The 21,768-nt window shown below is 46.2% G+C and overlaps 1 protein-coding gene across 23 annotated transcripts in view; it reads right to left on the bottom strand.

The window, feature by feature from the left end:
- Positions 1-19,326, bottom strand: part of PTPRT (protein tyrosine phosphatase receptor type T) — a 1,025,198-nt gene extending 1,005,872 nt beyond the window's left edge. For 22 of the 23 annotated variants that reach the window (XM_072735811.1, XM_072735820.1, XM_072735812.1 and 19 more), the window contains exon 1: positions 19,005-19,228. In XM_072735811.1, coding sequence (XP_072591912.1) covers positions 19,005-19,092 — 88 coding nt within the window. In that variant the 5' untranslated portion in view covers positions 19,093-19,228. Of the gene's footprint in view, positions 1-19,004 lie in introns of all 23 variants that reach the window. The other variant, XM_072735832.1, reaches the window with a different exon arrangement.
- Positions 19,327-21,768: the final 2,442 nt, after the last annotated feature.

Genomic DNA, 21,768 nt, shown 5'->3' with positions numbered 1-21,768 from the left:
TCAAAGAACCACTATATTAAACCAATCTCGATCCCTTTCCTCCAACAAAAGGACATCATTTGCCAAATCTTCCTCTTTGATGCAAGTGACAAAGAGGAAAAATCAAACCCTGGCATGGCCATCTCTGGGTCTAGTAGGAAGGCATAACAGCACTTGGCCTGGCCTGTCTCATACCAGGAGTGCAGTTAGATGACTGTAAGCCACGGGCCACCCCAGACCATCTGGACACAACGGGCATCACGAGGAAGCCAGAGGTGGGCTATCCTTCAATGGCTACTGCCTCATTATTTGTTATCAAAATCTCTATTCCACATCAATTTTTCCCATGCTAGGATGAATTTCTCTTGGCAAATAAGTTATTTTTAACAAAGAGCCTTAGGCTGTAAACTTGCTGCCTGAGAGGAGTCAGGTCAAGCAAAATCAAAGGAGCCAGAGAAAGGAGAAAAGAGGCACACTTCTCCAAGGAAACATCATTGCCCTGACCCACAACTGTCCTCTGAATGCTATTCCAAGACCTCTCCCCTCTCCCTTCCTTTTACCTGTACTCCACTTTACACATTTCCTCCTTCCCGCTCCTCCCCTTCCACTACACCTTCATTCAAGCTGCTCCTAAGAAAACTTGCTGTTGTAACAGAGCTTTCTAGTTGCCTAAGGTTTTCTCTTTAATTCAACTTACTGTTCCAAGTAAGTAAATCCAGGGTTCCTTAGGTGGAAGACATCATGCTAAATACTAGAGCAGACACCTCAAGAGTTGTGTCTTCAAAGCCTTTAAAAATGTCCCACAAAAAAAAAAAAAAAGTCCCACAAATTTCGCTTTCCATTTATGTGATACAATGGGGCCATGGTATGCACCCCAGATTTTCAAAACCTGAAAAGCAGGTTTAGTGTCTTGCCCCAGCCCTCTGTACTGCTGTGGCCCTGGTTTGGCCCTTCAACACGTCTAAGATTAAGCCTCCTGTGTGCAAAGAAGTGGTAGCATTTATTAAGAACAAGGATGGAAATGGGATCCCTGGGTGGCACAGCGGTTTGGTGCCTGCCTTTGGCCTAAGGCATGATCCTGGAGACCCAGGATCGAATCCCACGTCGGACTCCTGGTGCATGGAGCCTGCTTCTCCCTCTGCCTATGTCTCTGCCTCTCTCTCTCTCTGTGTGACTATCATAAATAAAAATTTTAAAAAAAAAGATGGAAATGGAGTGACATGCTTGAACACACTATATAAAGCATTATAAAAATAGAATCACCAAGATTTTTTTTTAAATTAGCCTTCCTTATAACTGAAGGTTATCCCTTAAAAAGATCAGTTATTGTATCCTGAATTCACATCTGTTTTTTTTTTTAATCTTGACATCTTAATTGTCATGGCTGCCACTACACCTTCAGCAATGAGATGGGGTTTTGGAGGCCTTCAGAAGAGTGGAGTATCCCCTGCCCATGTGCTCAGCAGCTCCAGCTCCTGAGTTTACTTAAGACATCATTGCTGCTTATTATACAGTTCTCCTCCCCTTCTCCAGCAATCAGGCCATCCATCACTCCCTTTTATTTACCACCACTGAAAGCATGCCTCCCAGAAGTAGCCAATCTCCTTCCTTCTCAACCCTCTGGGCTCAGAAATCAAATACAAACTTGTTAGAACTATATGTAAAATAAGAACTATGGGGAGGAGAGTCCGGGGGCTCTCCCTTGGAGTAAGGACAAAAGTTTTGTGTGGATTTAACATCCATTTGGTGGCCCAGAGGCTCTTTGGCTTCTTTCTAGGATATTCACAACACACAAGAAGGTGTGCCATCTAAACAATAGGATTCAGGAGAAGAAAGGAGTCTTTACACAATGTCTGGTATATGGTTACCATTCAGTTTCTAGATAATACCTCGCTTGGTGCCCACATACATGCATAGACATTTTCCTGAATGTGTAATATTGTGTAATATTCACAATATTGTGTAATATTGTGTAATATTCAACTGTGGACATATTTGATATGCAGAAGAAATTCCCACTTAACCACAATAATAATGTTCACACTATTGATTCACCACTTTACATATGTTACTTCACGTGATGCTCCCAACAATCTCATGAGATAGGCAAAATCATCCCCATTTTCTGATAAAGAAATATAAGGTTTAGAGAATTAACTAATTTGCCCAAGGGTATACAGCTAATAACAGGACATCCAGGACATCCAGGAATCCCAGGCAGTCTGACCCTATAGCTAGTCCAGATGGGAATGAAAATATCTCCAGGGATTATTGGGAATTCAAGTCACATTATCAGTTTTTCCAAATGAAGAGCAGTAAACTCTAAAATCCACCCATCAAATTGAGACTTATCATGATTCATATATAAATTACCAACTCTCAAAAAATTCTCAGAAACCACCATTGCTATTATCGCCTACCAGGTATTTTACATGCATCATGTCGAATGATCACAACCCCCTTGTCAAGCTGGTAGAATTATTTTCCATCGACATATGGGGAATCTGGGCTCAGAAAGATACAATAATTTGCCCAAGGATGTACAGCCAGTAAGAGGCAAGAGCCAGGATTTCAATTCAGGTCTCTCTGACTTTCATGCCTATTCTCTTTCCACCGTGTTGAGTGACCCAAGATAAAATATCTTTCAACGCAAACTATTCTTTTTTGATGTAATCAATCTTTGCAATTCAATAGATTCTTCTGGATCTTGCAGATTTAGCTTTGAAATTGAAACAATATTGGCCTAGCAGTGAATACAACTCAGTGAAAACCCGGGAGTGGGCAGCAAATAGCTGTGCAACTATGGCTATGTCACATGACCTCACTAGCACAGCATTCCTTTTTAGTGATCCAAGTTCAGAGACTTCACCAAGAGAAAAAGGAGAGGTGCCTGGGTGGCTCAGTTGGTTGAGCATCTGAGTCTTGATTTCAGCTCAAGTTGTGGTTGCAGAGTTATGAGATCAAGATCTGCATTGAGCCCTGTGTCAGGCTCTGTCCTCAGTGCACAGTCTGCTTGAGATTCTTTCTCTCCCTCTGCCCCTCCCTCTGCTCTTTAAATACATACATACATACATGCATACATAAATCTTTTAAAACAATGAAATGGGATTACGTGTGAGTGACAAAATGCATGTGCCATGGTCCCTGACACAGAGGGTGCTTAAGTTATTCTTTCCTTAATTCATCAATTATTGTTGATGAAATGATTTTTACAAAAGATAGAGGTACTGGTTCAATTTCAGATTGACAGTTTTAAGGTAAACCAGCCATTGTTATACAATAGAGAACACAGAATCTTCAAATCAAGAGTAAAAATGCTGGAAGTGATCTTAGAAATCACTTAATATCCATTCACTCACCAACATTCAGTGAGCACCAACTATGTACAGGTATTATGCTGAGCACGGGAAACCAACAGTGAACAAAATAAAATCCCTATCCTCATGGAGCTTAAATTCTAGTAGAAAAAAATTCAGAAAATAAACACCTAAGTAAACAAGAAATATACCTTTAAGAGAATAGAGAGAGCAAAGCTCCCTCCCATTTGGCTTGTATGGAAAGTAGCCTCCAACCAGAGAGAGGATTTAACAAGCCAAAGGTCCCACAAGAGATTCATGGTGCATCTTTGATCTCAACACCAGTAATTCTCAAATTCTCACATGTATCAGACTCACCTAGCAGGCCTGTTGGACCACAGATGGCTAAGCCCCACCCCCAAAGTTTATGATCTGGTAGGTCTAGGGTGAGTCTCAAGATTTTGTATTTACAAGAAGTTCCCAGGTATGGTGATGCTGCTGGTCCAGGGACCACACTTGGAGAACTATCACTGTGGAGGAATACAATCACAGGAGAAAGTGGTGAAGTAGAGAGGAAGCAGGTTAAATACCCCAATTCTTCTCTCTACTCTGACAACCTCTTCTCAGTGTTCCCCTTCTGTTAAACTCAATCAGAAACCAGAGGGCAAAGGAGTCAAGGTCATCCAGCCTCCTGGAATTCAGAGCAGTACAAAGAAGGACTCCATTAGTGCAATTCCTTCTCCTTACCCCTTTCTAAATTAAAGGGTACTAACAGCCTCCTGCTGTTCTGAGCCTCAAGATGTCTTAGCATCCCTTGTGGGGTCCTTTAACCCCAATCCTGCCCCATAAATAGTTCCTTCATTAAAGTTTCTTGACACATTAAATTTGAATTCTGTTTTCTGTCAGAATCCAGAGGAATATACCACCAGACCCCAGATAGCTTCTCTAGTGATGATAGTTTCAGAAATGACAAAACTATTCTACTTCTTCCCACACCAACATCTATAAAACAGAGGTCAAATATCAGATCATCTATTTTGCTACATAAATGTGACTTGTATATGCAATTTGCAGGAACCTGCATAGCAAAGGCAATGAGATCACTCTGAGCAGAGCCTACAGTAGACGTTAGAGTAAAGCAATTCGTCCTGGTTTACCTGTTACACTCCTACTTCTAGCACTGTGGGTCCCATACCCTGGGAAATACCTCCACCCTGGACAAACCAGGACAACTGGTCACCCAGGCTATGTACACTTGTATTCCAACACACTCCAGCAATACTGCTCCAGCAACAGCACCACCGCTAAAAATGGCTAGCATTTATTGAGCACTTTCCATGAGCCTGGCCCCATGCTAAGCTTTTTTACATACATCACTTCATTGATTTCTCAGAACCTCGCTACAGGCAAGTCACTGTTATTAGCCTCATTTCACAGATGATAAAATTGAGGCTCAGAGGGCTCAAATAACTTGCTCAAGGTCATACAGCTTGTAAGTAAAAACAGCATTGACTTTAATCCACACAGTCTGAGATCAGAGCCTGCACTTTTAACTGCTATGGTTTCTGTCATGACAAAGCAGGTGAGTCCAGCTATACCAGACCTGATTTCATGAGAAAGATAACCAAGGACTACCAAAAGGTCATTTTAGGGACCAAGCCTGAAAACTGTAATCACAAGAGCACATTCTTTATTGTAGGGCACACAATGAAAAAGTCATTGGAGAGGTATTTGGTGCTTTGGGGAAATTACACAGGCCCGATATTTTAGAATCAGAGATTTTTGCAGCAGAATCTGTGACATTTAACACCTGATACATCCTACAGATTCAAAGGCAGTTCTACCTGATGGCTTCAGCTTCAGTTACTTATTTATAAGACCGGAATAATAATCACCTCCCTTAGGTCTACAGGTTGGCTACCCTGTGGGTTAAATGATCCCAATAAACTATGTCCGGTCAAAAAGTGTTTTTCTAAAATGCTTTGTTTGCTGGAGACCCAGAGGTCCAAAGCCCATAATCTGAGATGAACCCCTCCCTCATCCCATCTGAGTTTCTGGGAGTATGGCAACTTCAGCTGCTAAGTTCCCAACGTCAAACCAGTGGCAGCCATTTCTAGGAGCTCAACTTTTGTTTGAGGACACGTGAGGGTCCTCCCCTATGAATTACCTTCTTTCAAGACTGGGATGATTAAGACTTATTTGGGAAGGAGATGAAGCTTCTTTCTTAGGAAGACAGCCCCTCTCTCCCATACCCTTTACTGTCATAAAAATCTAACATTCAACAGATTGTCTTGGCTAGAAACACAGATTCCAGCCTCAAATGACTTGGGTTCAAGTCCTGACTCTACTACTAGTTAACTGGAGGATCTTGGCCTTGCTATGTAACTACTCTGTTCTTCATTTTTGATGATAACTGAACCCATATCCTTAGATTGTTATGAAGATTCTATAATGGACAATGAGTAAAGCCTTTGAAAAATGTCTGGCTCATTTTAAGTATTTAAAGCATACAATAGTGTTAGTGTTTGCTACTTGGTAGACATTTCCTCTCCTGCATTGATTCCCATGGCGTTCAGTCTGAATCCTTCTGCTCTGCAGACATACCCCAGTGCACCTATGATTTTCATAACTTTAGAATCTGTTTCCCTATTATTATTCCCCTATCATCCATCATCTCACCAAATTACTTGTCATCTCCTTGTATTTTCTGCTTTCCATTCCAACATGTACCAAATGCTCCTCTCCTCTGTACACTCTTCAGGGTTTAGAAATCTTCATCACAGGGGAGTGAAAATTCTTTCTGCCTTATTCTAATCCAGACTGTTCTAATGGAGCTGCTGTTTGAAATGAATAATCCTGGCAAATGATTCTGTTTGTTTCACCTCCTAGACCTAGGGACTCCAAATATATATTCCTTTTGAACATATTCAAAATGAATGGTGTTGGGGATCCCTGAGTGGCTCAGTGGTTTGGCGCCTGCCTTCAGCCCAGGGCGTGATCCTGGAGTCTCGGGATCGGGTCCCGCATCAAGCTCCCTGTGTGGAGCCTGCTTCTCCCTCTGCCTGTGTATCTGACTCTCTCTCTCTCTCTCTCTCTCATGAATAAATGGATAAAATCTTAAAAAAAAAAAAAAAAAAAAGAATGGTGTTAAATAATAAAACTGATCAGGAAGGGGTAAATTTTTATAATATGTAAACTCCATCAAAGATCTCAAGTGATTTGATCATCAAGAGGAAAAATGAAAATCCTAAAGTCAGACAATGGAACTTAAAAAACACAGACACCGCCTGGTCATTTCACAAATAGTAAAACTGTGCCCAGGTTCACAGCACCTCCTAACACTGGTAAGATTGTGCAACATGATTTCTTTATCTCAAATGTGCCTTTCTGGGGCCCTAGACAAACCCAGGGATAGAGGTTGTCCCAGGGGAGAACTCTGTGTTATTTCTCCAGGGGGTACCAGGAGAGAAAAGGGGGTGTAGCAAGGGGAAAGGCACAGATGCCTAATAAGGCCCCCTCCATTGGGGCCCAATCACTCATGCTCAAATGTTTCCCTGTTTCTGCAACACAATTCTCAACTTTTCTCTTTCTAACCAGATGCAGGGGTCTTAGAATTCCCCACAGGAATCCTAATTACAGACTTGGAAAGAAAGCATTCCATATAGAAAACAATACCTAAATCTGTTATGAAAGAATGATTGAAGGAAGTAACACATAGGTTTAAAATCCTTATCATCTGCACTTTACTGACAAATCTTAAATTCCAAGGGGATCACTTTTGAAGGAAATAATTTAAATGCAGAAATATTACAAAGAGAAGTGTAATTAACACCTATGCTCTTCTCTATCAAGAATTACCAACTGATTTTAACAAATTTTCTTAAAGTGTGTTCCTCTTACCAAAGGAAACAGAACATTACAGATAAAGTCAAAATGCCCTTCATCTACCACTTCAGCTCCATTTCTCCACATACCTCTTCTACACAGAGTGTAGCCTTCCATTCTGTGTTTTATACTAAAATAAACATGCACAGTTTGATTATTAATATCATATTTGATTGTTGTATTTAAGAAACTGGTTCTTTTTTCTTCCAACAGAGGAGGATGTGGCCTTGCAGGTGCTGAACTTGCTTCATGAACCAGAAAAGCCTAATAAGAGTTGCAAATATTCCGTAATACTCATATTTTTAGTATAAGATCTTTCAAGATGCTGATATAAAAGGGCAGTGGCACAGCAAAAAATGGGGTTGTTTCTGTGTAAGCAGGATTCTACCAATGTTGAAGATGTCACTGGTAACCTTGAACCCCATTAGGGAACTGAGAAGTCAGAAAAAGTCAACATATACTAGGCCCACCTCCCCTCTGTGTAGTCAACTCATTTCCATGATACCTATGTCTCTAGCTAGATAAATCGGGAACTTATCGAAGTTTAGGAGCACATATCAAGTCTCTGCTGGATAATCCATAATCCATCTGAAATTATGCCATCGGTGTCAGAAGAGGGACAGGCAATGAAGAGCTCACCATCTTGGTCAAATTTTGTCAGAGATCAGAAATGTCAAAGTAGAAGACAATAAGTAAAAACACGCCTGAAACATAAGAATTTTTGTGACAGAGTTCAGTCAAGAAGGATTCATTCCCCAACTGTTCTTCTGCCTCCAACCATTTGGACCTGACATACAATAAAAGATGGCTCACAGCATAACTCCTGGAATCTTCTATCTGACCCAAAACAGTGGCTAGGACTAAGGATCTCCAAAGGGAGTTAAAACCCCAAAAGATGGAAACATCTGAAGTTTGAGCCAAAGCCTACGGATCGCAAAGAACAGTCCCCCAATTAGGTAACATGGCATAGGGCAGGCACCAAGGACCCAAGGAACTCCAGGTGGGAAAAGTGGGCAGCAGCTTTCCAGAGACAAATGAGAGCTGCTGAGGTTTTGGAGGTAAGAGGAAATGGGAATGGAACCGAGAAATGCTTCAGTACTTGCTAAGCCAATTCTCAGGTAAAAGCAATGACAATATGCTTTTGCACACAAGTGAATTCAAATGTATGCTAAATGTGTTATGTGTGGGAAGAGATAAAGATAAGAAAGCTGACTTCACCAACCCTCACTAAAAAAAGTGACCAATGAGGGGAGTAGTCCTAAGTTCACTAAAACTCTGTTTTAAAATATGTGTACGGGCACTGGGTGTTATTCTGTATATTGGTAAACTGAACACCAATAAAAAATAAATTTATTTAAAAAAATAAAAAATAAAAAAATAAAATATGTGTATGGGGCGCCTGGGTGGCTTAGTGTTTTGAGTGTCTGCCTTCAGCTCAGGGCATGATCTCAGGGTCCTAGGATCAAGTCCTGCATCAGGCTCCCCGCAGGGAACCTGCTTCTCCCTCTATGTCTCTGCCTCTGTGTGTCTCTCATGATAAAATCTTTAAAAAATAAAATAAAATATGTGTATAAGAGTCATATCTTGGAACTCTAGAATTTGTTCAGGTTAACTATACTCCACCAAAAGTGACATACAGATGCTCCAGTCCCAGAACTAATGTTCTACTTGGAACACACACCCTCTGTGCAGAAAATTTAAAAGGCTTAATTTATATAGGAAATTTGCATTGATAGGCATACCCCCCAAAAAAGTTTTTTTGGACTTGTGTTTAAAGCAATGATAGCACGGTGCCTGGGTGCAGCTAAGGGTCTTATATGTTTGAGCTGAACGTCACAGAATCTGAAAACTGCTAACTTTCCTCTTTTTCAAGAGGCTGCACAGTCCCTCCATAAAACTAATTTAAATGGCCTCAAGACAATACAACCCAAGTATTGGAGAGCTGGCCTCTGCTTTGTTCCAGACAATGCTGTTTAGAGGAAGATAACCATCCTAAACCAGATGGGATAAAGGAAAGAGGCTGGCAGTGCTCCCAGCTTCTGAATACAACTGATCAGTCCTCCCACCCTGCCCCACCCCATCCCTGGTTTGAGACAAGTTAGAACCTTGGCTTAAATCTTGGTTTCTTAACTTTCTAAGCCAAAAACCATTCCCTCCACCCCAACACAGACGTTCCTGATAGCAAAAGATAAAAAATGGGGGTGCCTGGGTTGCTCAGTCGGTTAAGCATCTGCCTTCAGCTCAGGTCACAATCACAGGGTCCTGGGATCAAGCCCCAAGTCAGGCTCCCTGCTCAGTAGAGAATCTCCTTCTCTCCCTCCCTCTACCCCCCCACTCATGCTCCCTCTCTCTCTCAAATAAATAAAATATTTTTAAAAGATATACACACACACACACACATACACAATGCAACAGGTTAAGAGATGGTATGTGGATAACAGCACAGAAAAGAATAACTGAATAAAAGAAAAACAGCAGTGAAAACAGCAGGTGGTCCAGATTTGGAAATAGGAGAGAAGGGTGGACATGGAAATGACTGTGAAATCAACACTGGCACAGTGGAGCAGCCCAAGGTCTGTGACCCTGCCCGTAGGTGCAGCTATGCAGGTTCCACAGAAACACAATCAGGAGCCCTGACCTAGACCCCCCCACCCAGGGAAATTAAACCCCCACCTCCCTCATACCAGGGGAGCGCCTAGCACCCAACTCTGCACAGCCTAAGTCAGCAGAACTGAAGATGACAGATAACAAATGAGAATGTACTCAAAAATCCAAGCCCCTGAAAGTGCTGGAGAGACAAACATATTCCCCAAGGGGACAAAGGGCAGCTCAAAGCGTCTTAGCTTCCTCCGCCCCCAAGGTCACCTCATGGAAATGAGTCCAAGGAAACCAGTGACCCTCCTGCCTAACTACAGATGCTGCCTCGGCAAACACAATGGAGGCCTTGGCACCACCACTCCCACCTGCCACGCCAACAGGTAATCTGTGAAATCAGAGAAATTCCCGGAGCAGGAAGTCCAACGTCTAGTCAGCCCACTTTGATTTTTGACAAAAACCATCCTTCACTGGAAGATCCCATGGTTCCAAACCATGGCCACCTTGAAAAAAATACTGTGACTGAATTTCTTCTGTAATGCTGTACTATTGCAACAGCAGTCAAAGCTCCGAGTACAGGTGGACTTGTTTTGATCTATATAATAACCTGTATATTTACATTAAAACTTTAAATCACTGTAACTTAGTAAATTCTCAGTGTTTAAGTAACAAAAACTCTCTGGAAATAGGTCAAAAATGGTCTAAAATAGGTACCAATTTTTAAAATTGGGATATCTAAAGGTGACAAAAATATTAACTTTCAGCTAAATTATAGCCCTAATCTATTGGTGTTTTCCATTAAATGGTTCTTGTGGAACCTAGATACTAGTGTGAGAGGTTTATAGTCTTGTAGAAAGATGAGAGTACTTCAACTTTTAAAGTTTGAAAAGTTTTCTGATGGGTCTCCACATTAATTTTTACTTTCTGATGCTTCTAATTAACTTTTTTTTTTTTTAAGATTTGGGCCAAGTCAATTCAGAGACAATAAATCTCCCTATTCAAAAGCCTTTAAAGAACAAAAGCTTGACCCTAAACGAACACTGATTCCTAAAATAATAAAAAGAATTAAAAGATTTGCACATGCTTTAAAAATTATATTTGTATTTTTCTCCAAGATACAAGGCTTCCTACTCTTACAACTATTTTGTGAGGCTCATGCGGTAGGCAGCTCCTGGAACAGGTCCTGACCATCCCCACTTCCTTCCAGCCTGTATTTGACTCCCTCCCTTTGTGAGGAAGCTAGACCTAGTGACTTATTTTGGACACATAGAGGCTGGCAAAAGTGATGGATGTCACTTCACTTCCAAAATTAGGTTACAAAAGACTGACTTTTGTCTTGCCCAAGCTCTCTCCTGCCCTCTCGATTGCTCGCTCTGATGGAGCCAGCTACCATGTTTTGATAGTGGGACTCAGATGGCAAGGAAGCCAGGGCAGCTGCTAACCAACAGTTTCCTAGGAACTGAGTCCCTCACTCACTCCAACAGCCTGTGAGGAGCTGAATCCTCTCAAAAACATGTGAGTGAGGCTGGAAGCAGAGCCTTTTCCATTCCAGCTGAGGTGATGGCAGCCCCAGCCAACACCCTGTTTGCAGCCTGTTGAGAGACCCAAGCCAGAGAACCCAGCTGTGTGCCACACCCAGGTTCCTGACTCAAAAAAAAAAAAAAAAAAAAAAAAAAATGGTGAGGGAAGAAAGCCACTAAGTTCGGGTATATAACTTGTTACAGAGCAATAGATAACTAACATAGTTCCCTAAGAATGATATTGAGATTTCTTTTTCTTTTCACAAAGTTGGTACCCAAGAAACACTAACAGGTGAATTCATGTGGATGCAGCACTTAGAGGCCAATTCCAAGATGCCTAAGAAAAAAAGAAGCAGTGGCATCAACTTTTAGGCTATACTCTAAGTACACACCATAACAGTGACAAAATTATTTTAATCAGATCAGTAAGTTCTCATGCTCAAATCACCCTTAAAAAATCAAAGAGATAAGCAGTCATAAACTCATGCTGTTCAAAGTATCTTTCTCTTTCTATCCTAACATTATCACCTATCCCTGTTTTACTCTGTTCTCTCCCAGCATCCCAATAAAACTCAGATTCTGATGTCTCCACAAAAAGGAACCACAGATCTTTAAAATAAAAAAATAACTGACTGCATGTTTGGGACAGAAAAACCTAGAGGTGAGCCTGAGGATCGTTGCCACAAAAAAAATAAGGACATTCTCAAAGACATCTGAAAGTACTTAAGAAGGATCTGGTTTGAAGAGGCTCCTTTGACACTAACCCATGATCATATGAGCATCAAAATCAAAAGTCATAATTACAGTCAATTAGGGCAAGTCCAGACCATCCAATGCCACTCATTCCTGATGATCAAATATTAAGCACTCTTTAAAAGGTTCTCACTGACATGAATCAATTAATTCATGCTTAGTTCCGAAGAGACAAATGCATGACTCTGAAAGAATGAATACATAACGCCCCACCATGAGATTTGGGGAGGACAAGAAAACTGGCTTTGTGATCTCATGATCAGTTTCAGAACCACTGGGATTAAAAAAAAAAAAGGGGGGGAATAAAGCAAAATTCAGGTGATCTGAGAGGAAACGTGCTCCCGAGAGTTCTAGGAAGCTGGAGGTGGGAATGTGGGGGATAGCGTAGCTTCATCCTCTGGAACAGGGGTTTCAGAAAAGTTTGAAGTTAGTAAACATCTTTTGAAGAGCAGCATATGGCCTACCAGTGTGCAGTTCTCCTGGGTGTGGATGGCAGCCCCCAATACAGGCAGAAAAAACACAGGTACGAAGTTGTTTTCTCACTCTTGCAGCTGTTCACCCCGTTAGAAAACTAAAGGAGCAAAAACACATTGCATCTGCTCCTGATACAGAGAAGTGTCTACTCTTCTGTTAAATTTCTACATCCTTGGCTTAAGAGAAAGAAAAATGAATGAATGGTCTATTCTCCCCACCCCACCCCCGCCCCGCCGCCACCAATCCATACCCTACCAAAATAAAATACTCCACGTACAAGCTATTCACATCTTCAATTTTAATAAAATTAGCACCCGAAAAAAGCTGTTTCCATATTCACTACTCAACAATGAACAAAGCCATCTAATTGCTCAGATCCTTGTCAAAACTTGATAGTCTAAAACTTTTTTGTTTTTGCCAAACTGATGCCAAACAAAGACATGTTAGCTTGTTGATTTAATTCAATCTAAAGAGTCTAAAAGAAAAAAAAAATAATGCCTTGCAAATAAGTCATGCAGAAAAACTATTTAAGAGACTGGCAAGGGGTAAGTAATAGTAATGTGTTTTGTGCCAGGCATCTAGCTTGACAATGTACAGAAGTTACTGTTGGCTCTTGCAGCAGTGAGGGAAGCATCGGTGTGCCCACTTTACAGACGCAGAAATAAAGGTTCAGAATAGCAAAGTAACAATTTATCAAGTTCATATCTAGGGAGCCAGGATTTGTAGAGTTGTACAACCATCACCTTCTTCCAGTTTTTAAATCTTTCCATCACTCCAACATATTTTCCTGTGCCCGCTTGCTATAAATCCTTGTTTGCACCACCAGCCCCAGGCACCCACTGATCTTCTTTCTGTGTCTATAGATTTGTCTTTTCTGAATATTTCATGTAAATCCTAGTCTTTTGCATCGGGCTTCTTTTGCCTAGCATGTTTTTTGAGGTTCATCAATGTTGTAACATATATCAATAGTTCATTCCGCTTTATTGCTAGTAGCATTCCATTAGATGGATTCTCAGGTGACGGATATCTCACTTATTCCCAGTTTTGGGGTCTTCTCTGAGTTACACTGCTATGAACGTTCACGTATGTATCTTTGTGTAGATGCACGTTTTCATTTTGTGGGATACATTCCTAGAAGTGGACTTGCTGGGTCCTATAGTACGTGTACGTTTAACTTTCTAAGGAAACTGCCAAACTGACATCACCATTTTTTATTCCCTCCAGCATCAAATAAAAAATGTAAGCTGAATATTCAAGAAATTGAAAAGACTTCAGAGCTGTTCCCCTCATGCACCAGTGGCTGTGTGTGTGTGTGTGTGTGTGTGTGTGTGTGTGTGTGTCATTCTTCAGCAGCCTGACTCCAGTGTGAAAAAAAATTAAGTCTGTAACACTGTGGATTTCAATTTATTAGTTACTTCAGTTTATTAGTTACCCACCAGTCTGGTGGTGAGTCTGGGAAGGCTTCTAAGGAGCTCTTGCCTGTGTAGATAACTGGGGTGGGCCAAGGGAAATAACACTGACATTTTGGGATTTTTTTCATCATACTGCCCTTTTGACACATTTTCCCAATTTCCCAAAATTCCCATATTTCACAGTTGACTCCTAGAAGGGACTCCAGAAGGTCCCTCAGGATATATGCCTAGGATGCTCCTTGGGTCCCTATGTACCATCTTTAGAGCCCACAACTCTTCCCAATAATAAATAAATGGCATTAATAACTTCATTTCCCCATCACTCAGGCAAATAAGAGCGTCCAGCAAGACTCCATCAAATGCTAAATCCCATGACCCCAACTTGCCACCCTGGCCCAACAGACACAACACCATCAATCACCACTGCATCTGATTGTTATGAATCTATCTTTTTAAAGCTATGATTTTCTTCCTTTCCCAAACAATTTGAATCCATTTTATAAGATTTCATGAGATACTCTGTTTTCTAATATTTACATGGTGTTGCCTTCTAGCCCCAATCCTGTAATGTGCTTGCAAATGCTATTACACTTGTCGGACATGGTTTGTTTTCAATAACCTCATAGCTTTTTTTATTTATTGGAATGCCATGGCCCTCTACATGTTTACTTATTCTTTGCTTGTTTATCAAGCGCACGGAACATCTTCTACTCTCCCACTGCCCCAGGGGACCAAGCGCTGGATTTCTAGGTTAGAAAGAGATGGAAGGGCAGCCCTGGTGGCTCAGCGGTTGAGTGCCTGCCTTCAACCCAGGGTGTGATCCTGGAGACTCAGGATCGAGTCCCACGTCGGGCTCCCTGCATGGAACCTGCTTCTCCCTCTGCCTCTGTCTCTGCCTCTCTCTCTCTCTACGTCTCTCATGAATAAATAAAATCTTTTTTTAAAAAAAAAAAAAGAAAGAAAGAAAGAAAGAGATGGAAATGGAGCAGGGGACAGAGCCCAGAGGCAAGGAAGAGTGTGTGAGGGAGAGGATAGGAGGGGAGAGGTCTTCCCAAATACTTTCCTGTTACAATGTGCAACCATCTGGGTTTTTATCAGTTCTTATTTAGGAGGTAAAATGTGCTTAAAACTAAACACTCCCTATCTGAACTCCTGAATGGCCAAATGTATCAGTGTCAGCTATTTCGTACTAAATCTCTTTCTAAAAGCAGTTGCAAGGGTGGCTGAGTAGCTCAGTCGGTCAAGAGTCTGACTTTTGATTTCAGCTCAGGTCATGATCTCAGGGTCGTGAGATGGAGACCTGAGCCCAGCCCCGCACTGGGTGTGGAACCTGCTTAAGATTCTCTCTCCGTCTCCCACTGCCCTTCTCCTCTCTGAAAATAAATAAAATAGCAGTTGCAGAGAATCAACTGCACCCCCCACCCTCAACCCCAAGAAAAACTAAAAATCATCACAAAAACCCAGCCATCTAATTTTCCACTCATAACTGAGCTTAACATCAATGCCCATTTGACCTGTGTCCACATGTCAATGGCAAGGCAAATAGCAGACCAGGATCCCCTTTAGGATAAAGCACTATCGTGCACCTGCCAACGACTCACTCTGCATACGTCTTTCTTCACAAAATCCAATGAGGCAGCTACAATCATCCTCACTTTACAGATGAGAACCTGCGGGCTGGAGAAGGTAAATGACTTTCCCAAGCTGGCATAGCTGGAAAGAGGCAGAGTGGGACTCAAACTGAGGGCATCAGACTCCAAAGCTCTTTACTGGGTTCCTTAAGTCAGGCTGCCTCTGGAGTTAAACTCCCCAGGCCCCCATCCTAGTTGCCACAGACTCTACTATCTCTTCATCATCGCCAATAAATATTTATGAAGGACCCACCGCCTACATGCCATTGCTCTTGTTTCCACAGCAACATGCTGTCAGAGAGTCATGGGAGTATCCCGTGCTTAAAGGAACGATGCTGTACTTGTCCTGTGATCATGGCTCTGAAAGGTGACAGTTACACACTACCACGGATGCCGGATGCCGTCACAGCTGGCAGCCAGGAGGCTGCGAGTGTCGTGTGAGGGACCAGCACGAAGAAAGTCAACACAGGAGAAAGGCAGTAGGTTTTTACCCAAGAAAATGGTCTGCCTGCTTTCATCGTGAATGTGTTTGTGAGTGCTGCTGAGACGGAATCCAAGCCAGGTCTGCACATTAATTATTCTTTTATTAGGAAAGAAATCAAGCAATCCAGGAGAGAAAATAAAATCTGACTGTACTGCTAGCAGTTCCCCAGAGATAACTGGCAACGAGTATCGAGTTAAATGACTGCATTGCTAACAATTGCTCTCTCAAGTCGATCCCCTCTACGATCCATTTTTGCTCTCCATGTACAGATGCTGAAGTCCGCTAGTAAACGGACTAGTTATCTCTTTATCTGTTGGTTTGGTTGTTTCTCTCCTACCCCATCCCAAAGGACGTTTTGCCACACTCTCACCACGTTGATTTCAAATGCTTTTTTACTATCATTTCTTACAAACATCATCTTGGCTCATGAAACACAGAGTAGGAAGAAGGAAACTGCCTTTTGATGACAAGCTCTCGCCACTGACTTTCGGACACGGTGAGCAACATGTTACAGCAAAAACATATCATCCTGTGTCTTAGATGCAAGCTTACAAATTGAAAGCGCTTGTAAGACTGGGAATTTTCAGATTAAAAGAATACAGAGAGCACACCCCTGAGTTTTAAAATGTCATTTATCCAAACTTGCCAAAAGTTTTAAATAAGATACTTTAGGGAAAATCATACTTTAAAGAAGAACCAAGATATTCTCCTATTTGTACTAGATTTGGATTCCAACAATTTCGGCATTTAGAAATAAAGACGATAAGTTCGTTTTAAAAAGTCAACATTTGCAGAATTCCTGCATCTACAAATGTGGATGTTTGTGAAGAAACCTGCAAAAAAAAAAAAAAATCTAATTTAAATGTTCTAAAATGTTAGCATTAAACCAAAAAGGAGAAAATAGATATATGCAGAAAATCCCCCGTTTCACCAATGAATGAGGCGGTCTCCCACACAAGCTAATCTCACACGTTTAAGGAGAGCCCCTGGAAGAAACGCAGTCACTTGCTAAGTATATGCTGTAGTAGGTTTGCAGAAGCCACTCGACTCAGGTAGAACCAAAAGAAACATCCAGATGGGGAGCCTTGGCTACAGTAGATTTCTTCCCAAAACCGTACTCCTGGATGGCTTTTCTTCCCCGCGTGTTCCAAAGAGCAAACAAAGAAAAGGTGCTTGCTCCTCACACTTCTCTAAATGTTTTAACAAAAGGCTGCTGAATAAACACATTACTCATTTAAAATTTGAAAAGAAGTTCTATTCCTGAGATGAAAGGGACTAGATTTGCATTTTAACAGTTGTGGGCGAGCGCCACCTGGCGGGGGCACCGCACGCGGCGCGCTGTCTGCATCGGGCAGCTTCCCCAGCCCGGCGGGGCTTTCCCTAAAGCGCTGCCCAAGAACCGCGCCCGAGTATTTTTGATACCGGGGAGGTTGAGGGGGGGGGGGTGATGGTGGTGGTGCTTTTTGGTTTGGTTTGGTTTTTCCACGGGGACGTGAGTACTGTTAGGGTGTGGCAGGCCGGCCAGGCCTTGGAGGAAAGTAAAAATTTAAGTCCCAAATACCGCCCAAGTCCCCAGGGCTGGCCCCAGCCAGCATCCTCTCTGGCGCACCTAATACGGACCCTAAATGCAAGAACCGCACCGTCCTCGGCACGGTGTTGGGCCAGTCCGTCCTCTCTCACCTGCTAACCCCACCTTTCCAGTTTCACACACCTCCAAAGAGGCGTCCTCGTCACCTAACTTCCCAGCCACAGAAGCAGGCTGTCCCCTTCTCCAAGTCCCACATCGGGTTCCCATCCCCGAATGGCGCGCGCGCGCGAGTCCCCTGCATCTCCACTGGGAAGTCGCTCCGGCGGTTCCTAACCTCCAAAGCAGCCCGTTTGGAGAGGTCACACTCTCCCGCAGCTTGCTGGGGTTTGTGTTTTCCCTTTTTTTTTTACACCCCCCCTCCCCCGCCTCTTCTTTGCATCTTCCTGTTAATACACGGGCCCCGCTGTTCCTTGGCAATCGGACACTCATCTTTTCCTAATCTCCCTGGTTTACCTCCGCCTGCCCCCGCGAGCCCAGCGACCTTCCCCCGTGCGGTCACACCTGCCCGCCGGCGCTCAGAAACTCCAAGGTGATTCCGAACTTGAGCGCACCTGCGCCGCCCCCGCCTCCCTCCACCTGCGCCCTACCCGGTGGGGGCTCGGGGCTGCCCGCTGCCCGCGGGGCGGGGGTGAAGGGCCAGAGCCAGGAGGGCGGTGGCCTCCCGTGCGCGCCCACTCACCATCAGGAGCACACTAGCCCCCCCCCCCCCAACTCTGCTCACCTCGTTCCTGGCGTCAGACCCAAAGAGGAGCCCCCCACCCCCACCCCCACCCCAAACTTTCCGGGAGCGAGTCGGCTCACGGGTCCAAGCCGCTGCGCGTGAAGGGCCGTAACGAGGGCGTCCGCCGGCTCCGGCCGAACACGGCGGGCAGGACGGAGGCAGCGCTGTGTCAGTCGACAACGCCGACACCCCGACGGTGCCGCCGGCCGAGGGGCGCGGCGTGTTTGGGGCGAGGTGTGGGGTTTCGCCGCGTCTCCCCGGGGAGAGGCGAAGGCGCCGCCCCGGCAGCCCCGGCCTGCGGGCGGCCAGACCCCCCGGGAGCCGCGGGAGCCGCGGGAAGCGGCCGCTCCACGCCGGGCGCAACGCTCCGGGGCCGGATTCCGACAAGTGGGAGGCGGCGAGTGCAGCGGCCGCTCGCAACAGCCGCGAAAGTTACTCCAGGCCGGGCCGGCGCGGAAAGTCGGGCGGGGAACTTGGGGGGCGCGGGGGGTCCGGGGGGCGCGGGGGGCCCGGAGGGTCCGGGGGGTCCGGGGGCGCGGGGGGCCCGGGGGCGCGGGGGCTCGGCTCCGGGCCTGGGGCGCGCCCCCCGCGAGCCCGCACAACTTTCTCCCGGGGGCGCGGGGCGCGGGGCGCGGGGGCCGGGGCGGGGGCCGGGGGCGCACTCACCTGCGGCGCTCTGAGCCCGGGCGCCGGGCAGCGGCGGCAGCTGCAGCCGCAGGAGCAGGCAGAGGGCGAGCGCGGCGAGGCTCGCCATCCGGGCGGCGGCGGGCGGCTCAGCCCCTTCCCGCGGGGGCCGGGGCCGGGGCCGGGGCCGGGGCCGGGGCCGGGACTGGGGCGGGCGCGGGGCGGCCCCGCATCGCCGGCGCGGCCGCTCGCAGGGCTCGGCGGCGCTCCCGGAGCCGGCGCCGCTGCGCTCGGAGCCGAGGCGCGGCGCGAACTGAGGCGGGCGGCTGGGCGGGGGCGGGACGCGGGGGGCGGGGGCGGGGGGCGGCGTCCCCCGAGTCCTAACGCCGCCGCCGCCGCCGCCCGCCCGGGCCGCGCACACACCCTCGCGCGCACGCCCGCGCCCCGCGCACCCTGCGCCCGCCCGCCCGCCCGCCCGGGCCCCGGAGGCTGGCTCGGCCGCGCGCCCCCACGCCGCGCCCCCGCGCCCCGCGCCCCGCACCCCCCGCGCCCCGCACCCCGCACCCCGCGCGCTGGGGTCCCGGCCTCGCCGCCCCGCCCCGCCCCGCGCAGGCAGGCGCCGTCCGCCCGGCTGGGGCGCAGGTACTGGAGGCGGTGGGGGAGGCGGGGGAGAGGGAGCAGCCGCGGGAACTCGGAGTGGGAGAACAGGTGAGTGGGGCAGGGGGGCGAGGGAAGGGGGGAGCAGCCGCTCAACTTGGGGTTGGGGAGGGGGCCGGGGAGCAGGTGAGTGGGGGAGGGTCGCCCGCCCTAGGCGGGGGCAGGCATCCGCGGGCGGGGGGCGCTCGGGCACGCCCTGGGGGGGGAATATCCTGCGAGAGTCGACCCCCTCCCCGCGCGCACAGGCTCTCCGGGGAGCATCCCACCCCCCAGCCGCCCAGGCACCCCCTGATTCACCCACCGCCCTCCCTGTCCCCGCCCCCACGCGGGAGGGGGCGAAGGCCGGGCAGGAGGCGTCCCGCTCTCGCTCACTGCCTTCCCCCTTTCCCGTTCTCGGGAGACAGAACCGTGTAGCTTTTTCCTTTTTCTTCCTGGGCTGAACAAAGACCTGGTTGAAAATGAAAGCCTAAAACCGTGCATCAGAGTCCGAGCTTGTCCCTTGCAGCTCCCAGGCTGGGACTCTCCGCTCTCCTGGGAGCCCGGATCTCAAGGAGGAGACCTGGAGCCACTTGGGCCCTGGCCGGGGGTCTGGGCTGTAAAAGCAGGGGACGGGGACAACCCAAGCAACGCTCAAGGAATTCACTTTGTGAACCTGGCCTGAGCCTGCTTTCTGTTCCAGCACAGCCTTTCCCTCACCCCTTCCTCGTTGGGATTCCAAGGACTGGATTGGACAGACTGTGGGATATGACAACTGGGGCCATGGTGTCTCACTTACCTGTGGGGAAAGCCTAGTAATATAACTGCTGTCTTATCCCCATCTTACATACCAAGAAACTGAGGCTCAGAAAGGGCAAAGACCCTGTCTAGAGAGGCAGGGGAGGAGTGGCTGCCCCGTTGGAGCCCTCTACCTTCTTGCTGTGGCACAGGGCACCCACTCCCATTTAAATTTAAAATTTAGAAATTCAGGGCCCCTCACTGGCTCAGTCAGTGGAGCATGTGACCCTTGATCTTGGGGTGGTGGGTTCGCACCCCACATTGGATGTAGAGACTACTTTAAAAAATAAAATCTTAAAAATAAAATTTAGAAATTTAGTCTTCAGTAGCACGAGCCACATTTTAAGAGCTCAGTAGCCACCTGTGGCTAGTAACTGGACAATGCAGATACAAATATTTCTATCATTACAGAAAATTGTTAGACAGTGCTGCTCAAACTACAGCTCATGAGCCAAATCTGACCCACTGCCTGTTTTTATCAATAAAGTTTGATTGGGGGACAGCCATGCTCACTCATTTGTGCACTGCCTATGGCTACTTTTTGCAAAAGTTCTATTAGCTCCTGCTCTCTGGAGCAGGGGTCAGCAAACTACTACAACTGGGCCAAAGAATCTGGCCCCGATTGTGTTTTTATAAGTAAAGTTTTATTGGAACACGATCCTGCATATTTGGTCACATGTTGCCCGTGACTATTCTCTGGACTATATAGACAGAGTTTAGTCATTGTGACAGAGATCATGTGGTCCACATCTGAAAATAATTATTGTCCTGGCCCTTGACAGAAAAAGTTTGCCAGCCCCTATTCCGGAGGCAGTCTCACAGCACAGTCTGATAATCATCACTCTAGAACTGGTTCTCAAAGTGTGGTCTTCAGACCAGTATCAGACCGGGAAATCCGTCGGAAATGCAAAGCCTCAGGCCCTCCTCTGGACCTACCGAATCAGAAATGTTGGAGGTGGGGCCCAGGAACCTGTGTTTTAACCAGGTGAATCTGATGCATGCTCAGGTTGAAAACCACCAGCCTAAGACACCCAGGATGGATGTGCCCATGAGTGATCGGCACAGTAGAGATAACGAGTTCTGGTGGGAACAGAGCAATTGAGACAATGTCACAAGAATGACAGTCCTTGTGCAGTAACGCTGTTGACGTCCCCTCAATGAAGTCAGGGCAGCCAGGAGAGGACCCTTCTCACCAGCCACCCGTGCCAATGCCCAGGCCCTGCTGCCTGACGGCCCACCCTCCCACAGAGTTGTCAGCACATTTGGAGCTGTCTCCACACATAAATTCATGGGCCAGCTGTCTCTTTTAATCTGGTTGCAAGATGAAACCATTAATAGATGTCAGACACATTGGCAATGATCTCTTCATTAATAA

Source organism: Vulpes vulpes, chromosome 14 (genome assembly GCF_048418805.1).
Source record: "Vulpes vulpes isolate BD-2025 chromosome 14, VulVul3, whole genome shotgun sequence".
NCBI classification, from domain to species: Eukaryota; Metazoa; Chordata; class Mammalia; order Carnivora; family Canidae; genus Vulpes; species Vulpes vulpes.
Note: the sequence above shows the minus strand (reverse complement) of the source record. Positions and strands in the feature narration are given on the sequence as shown.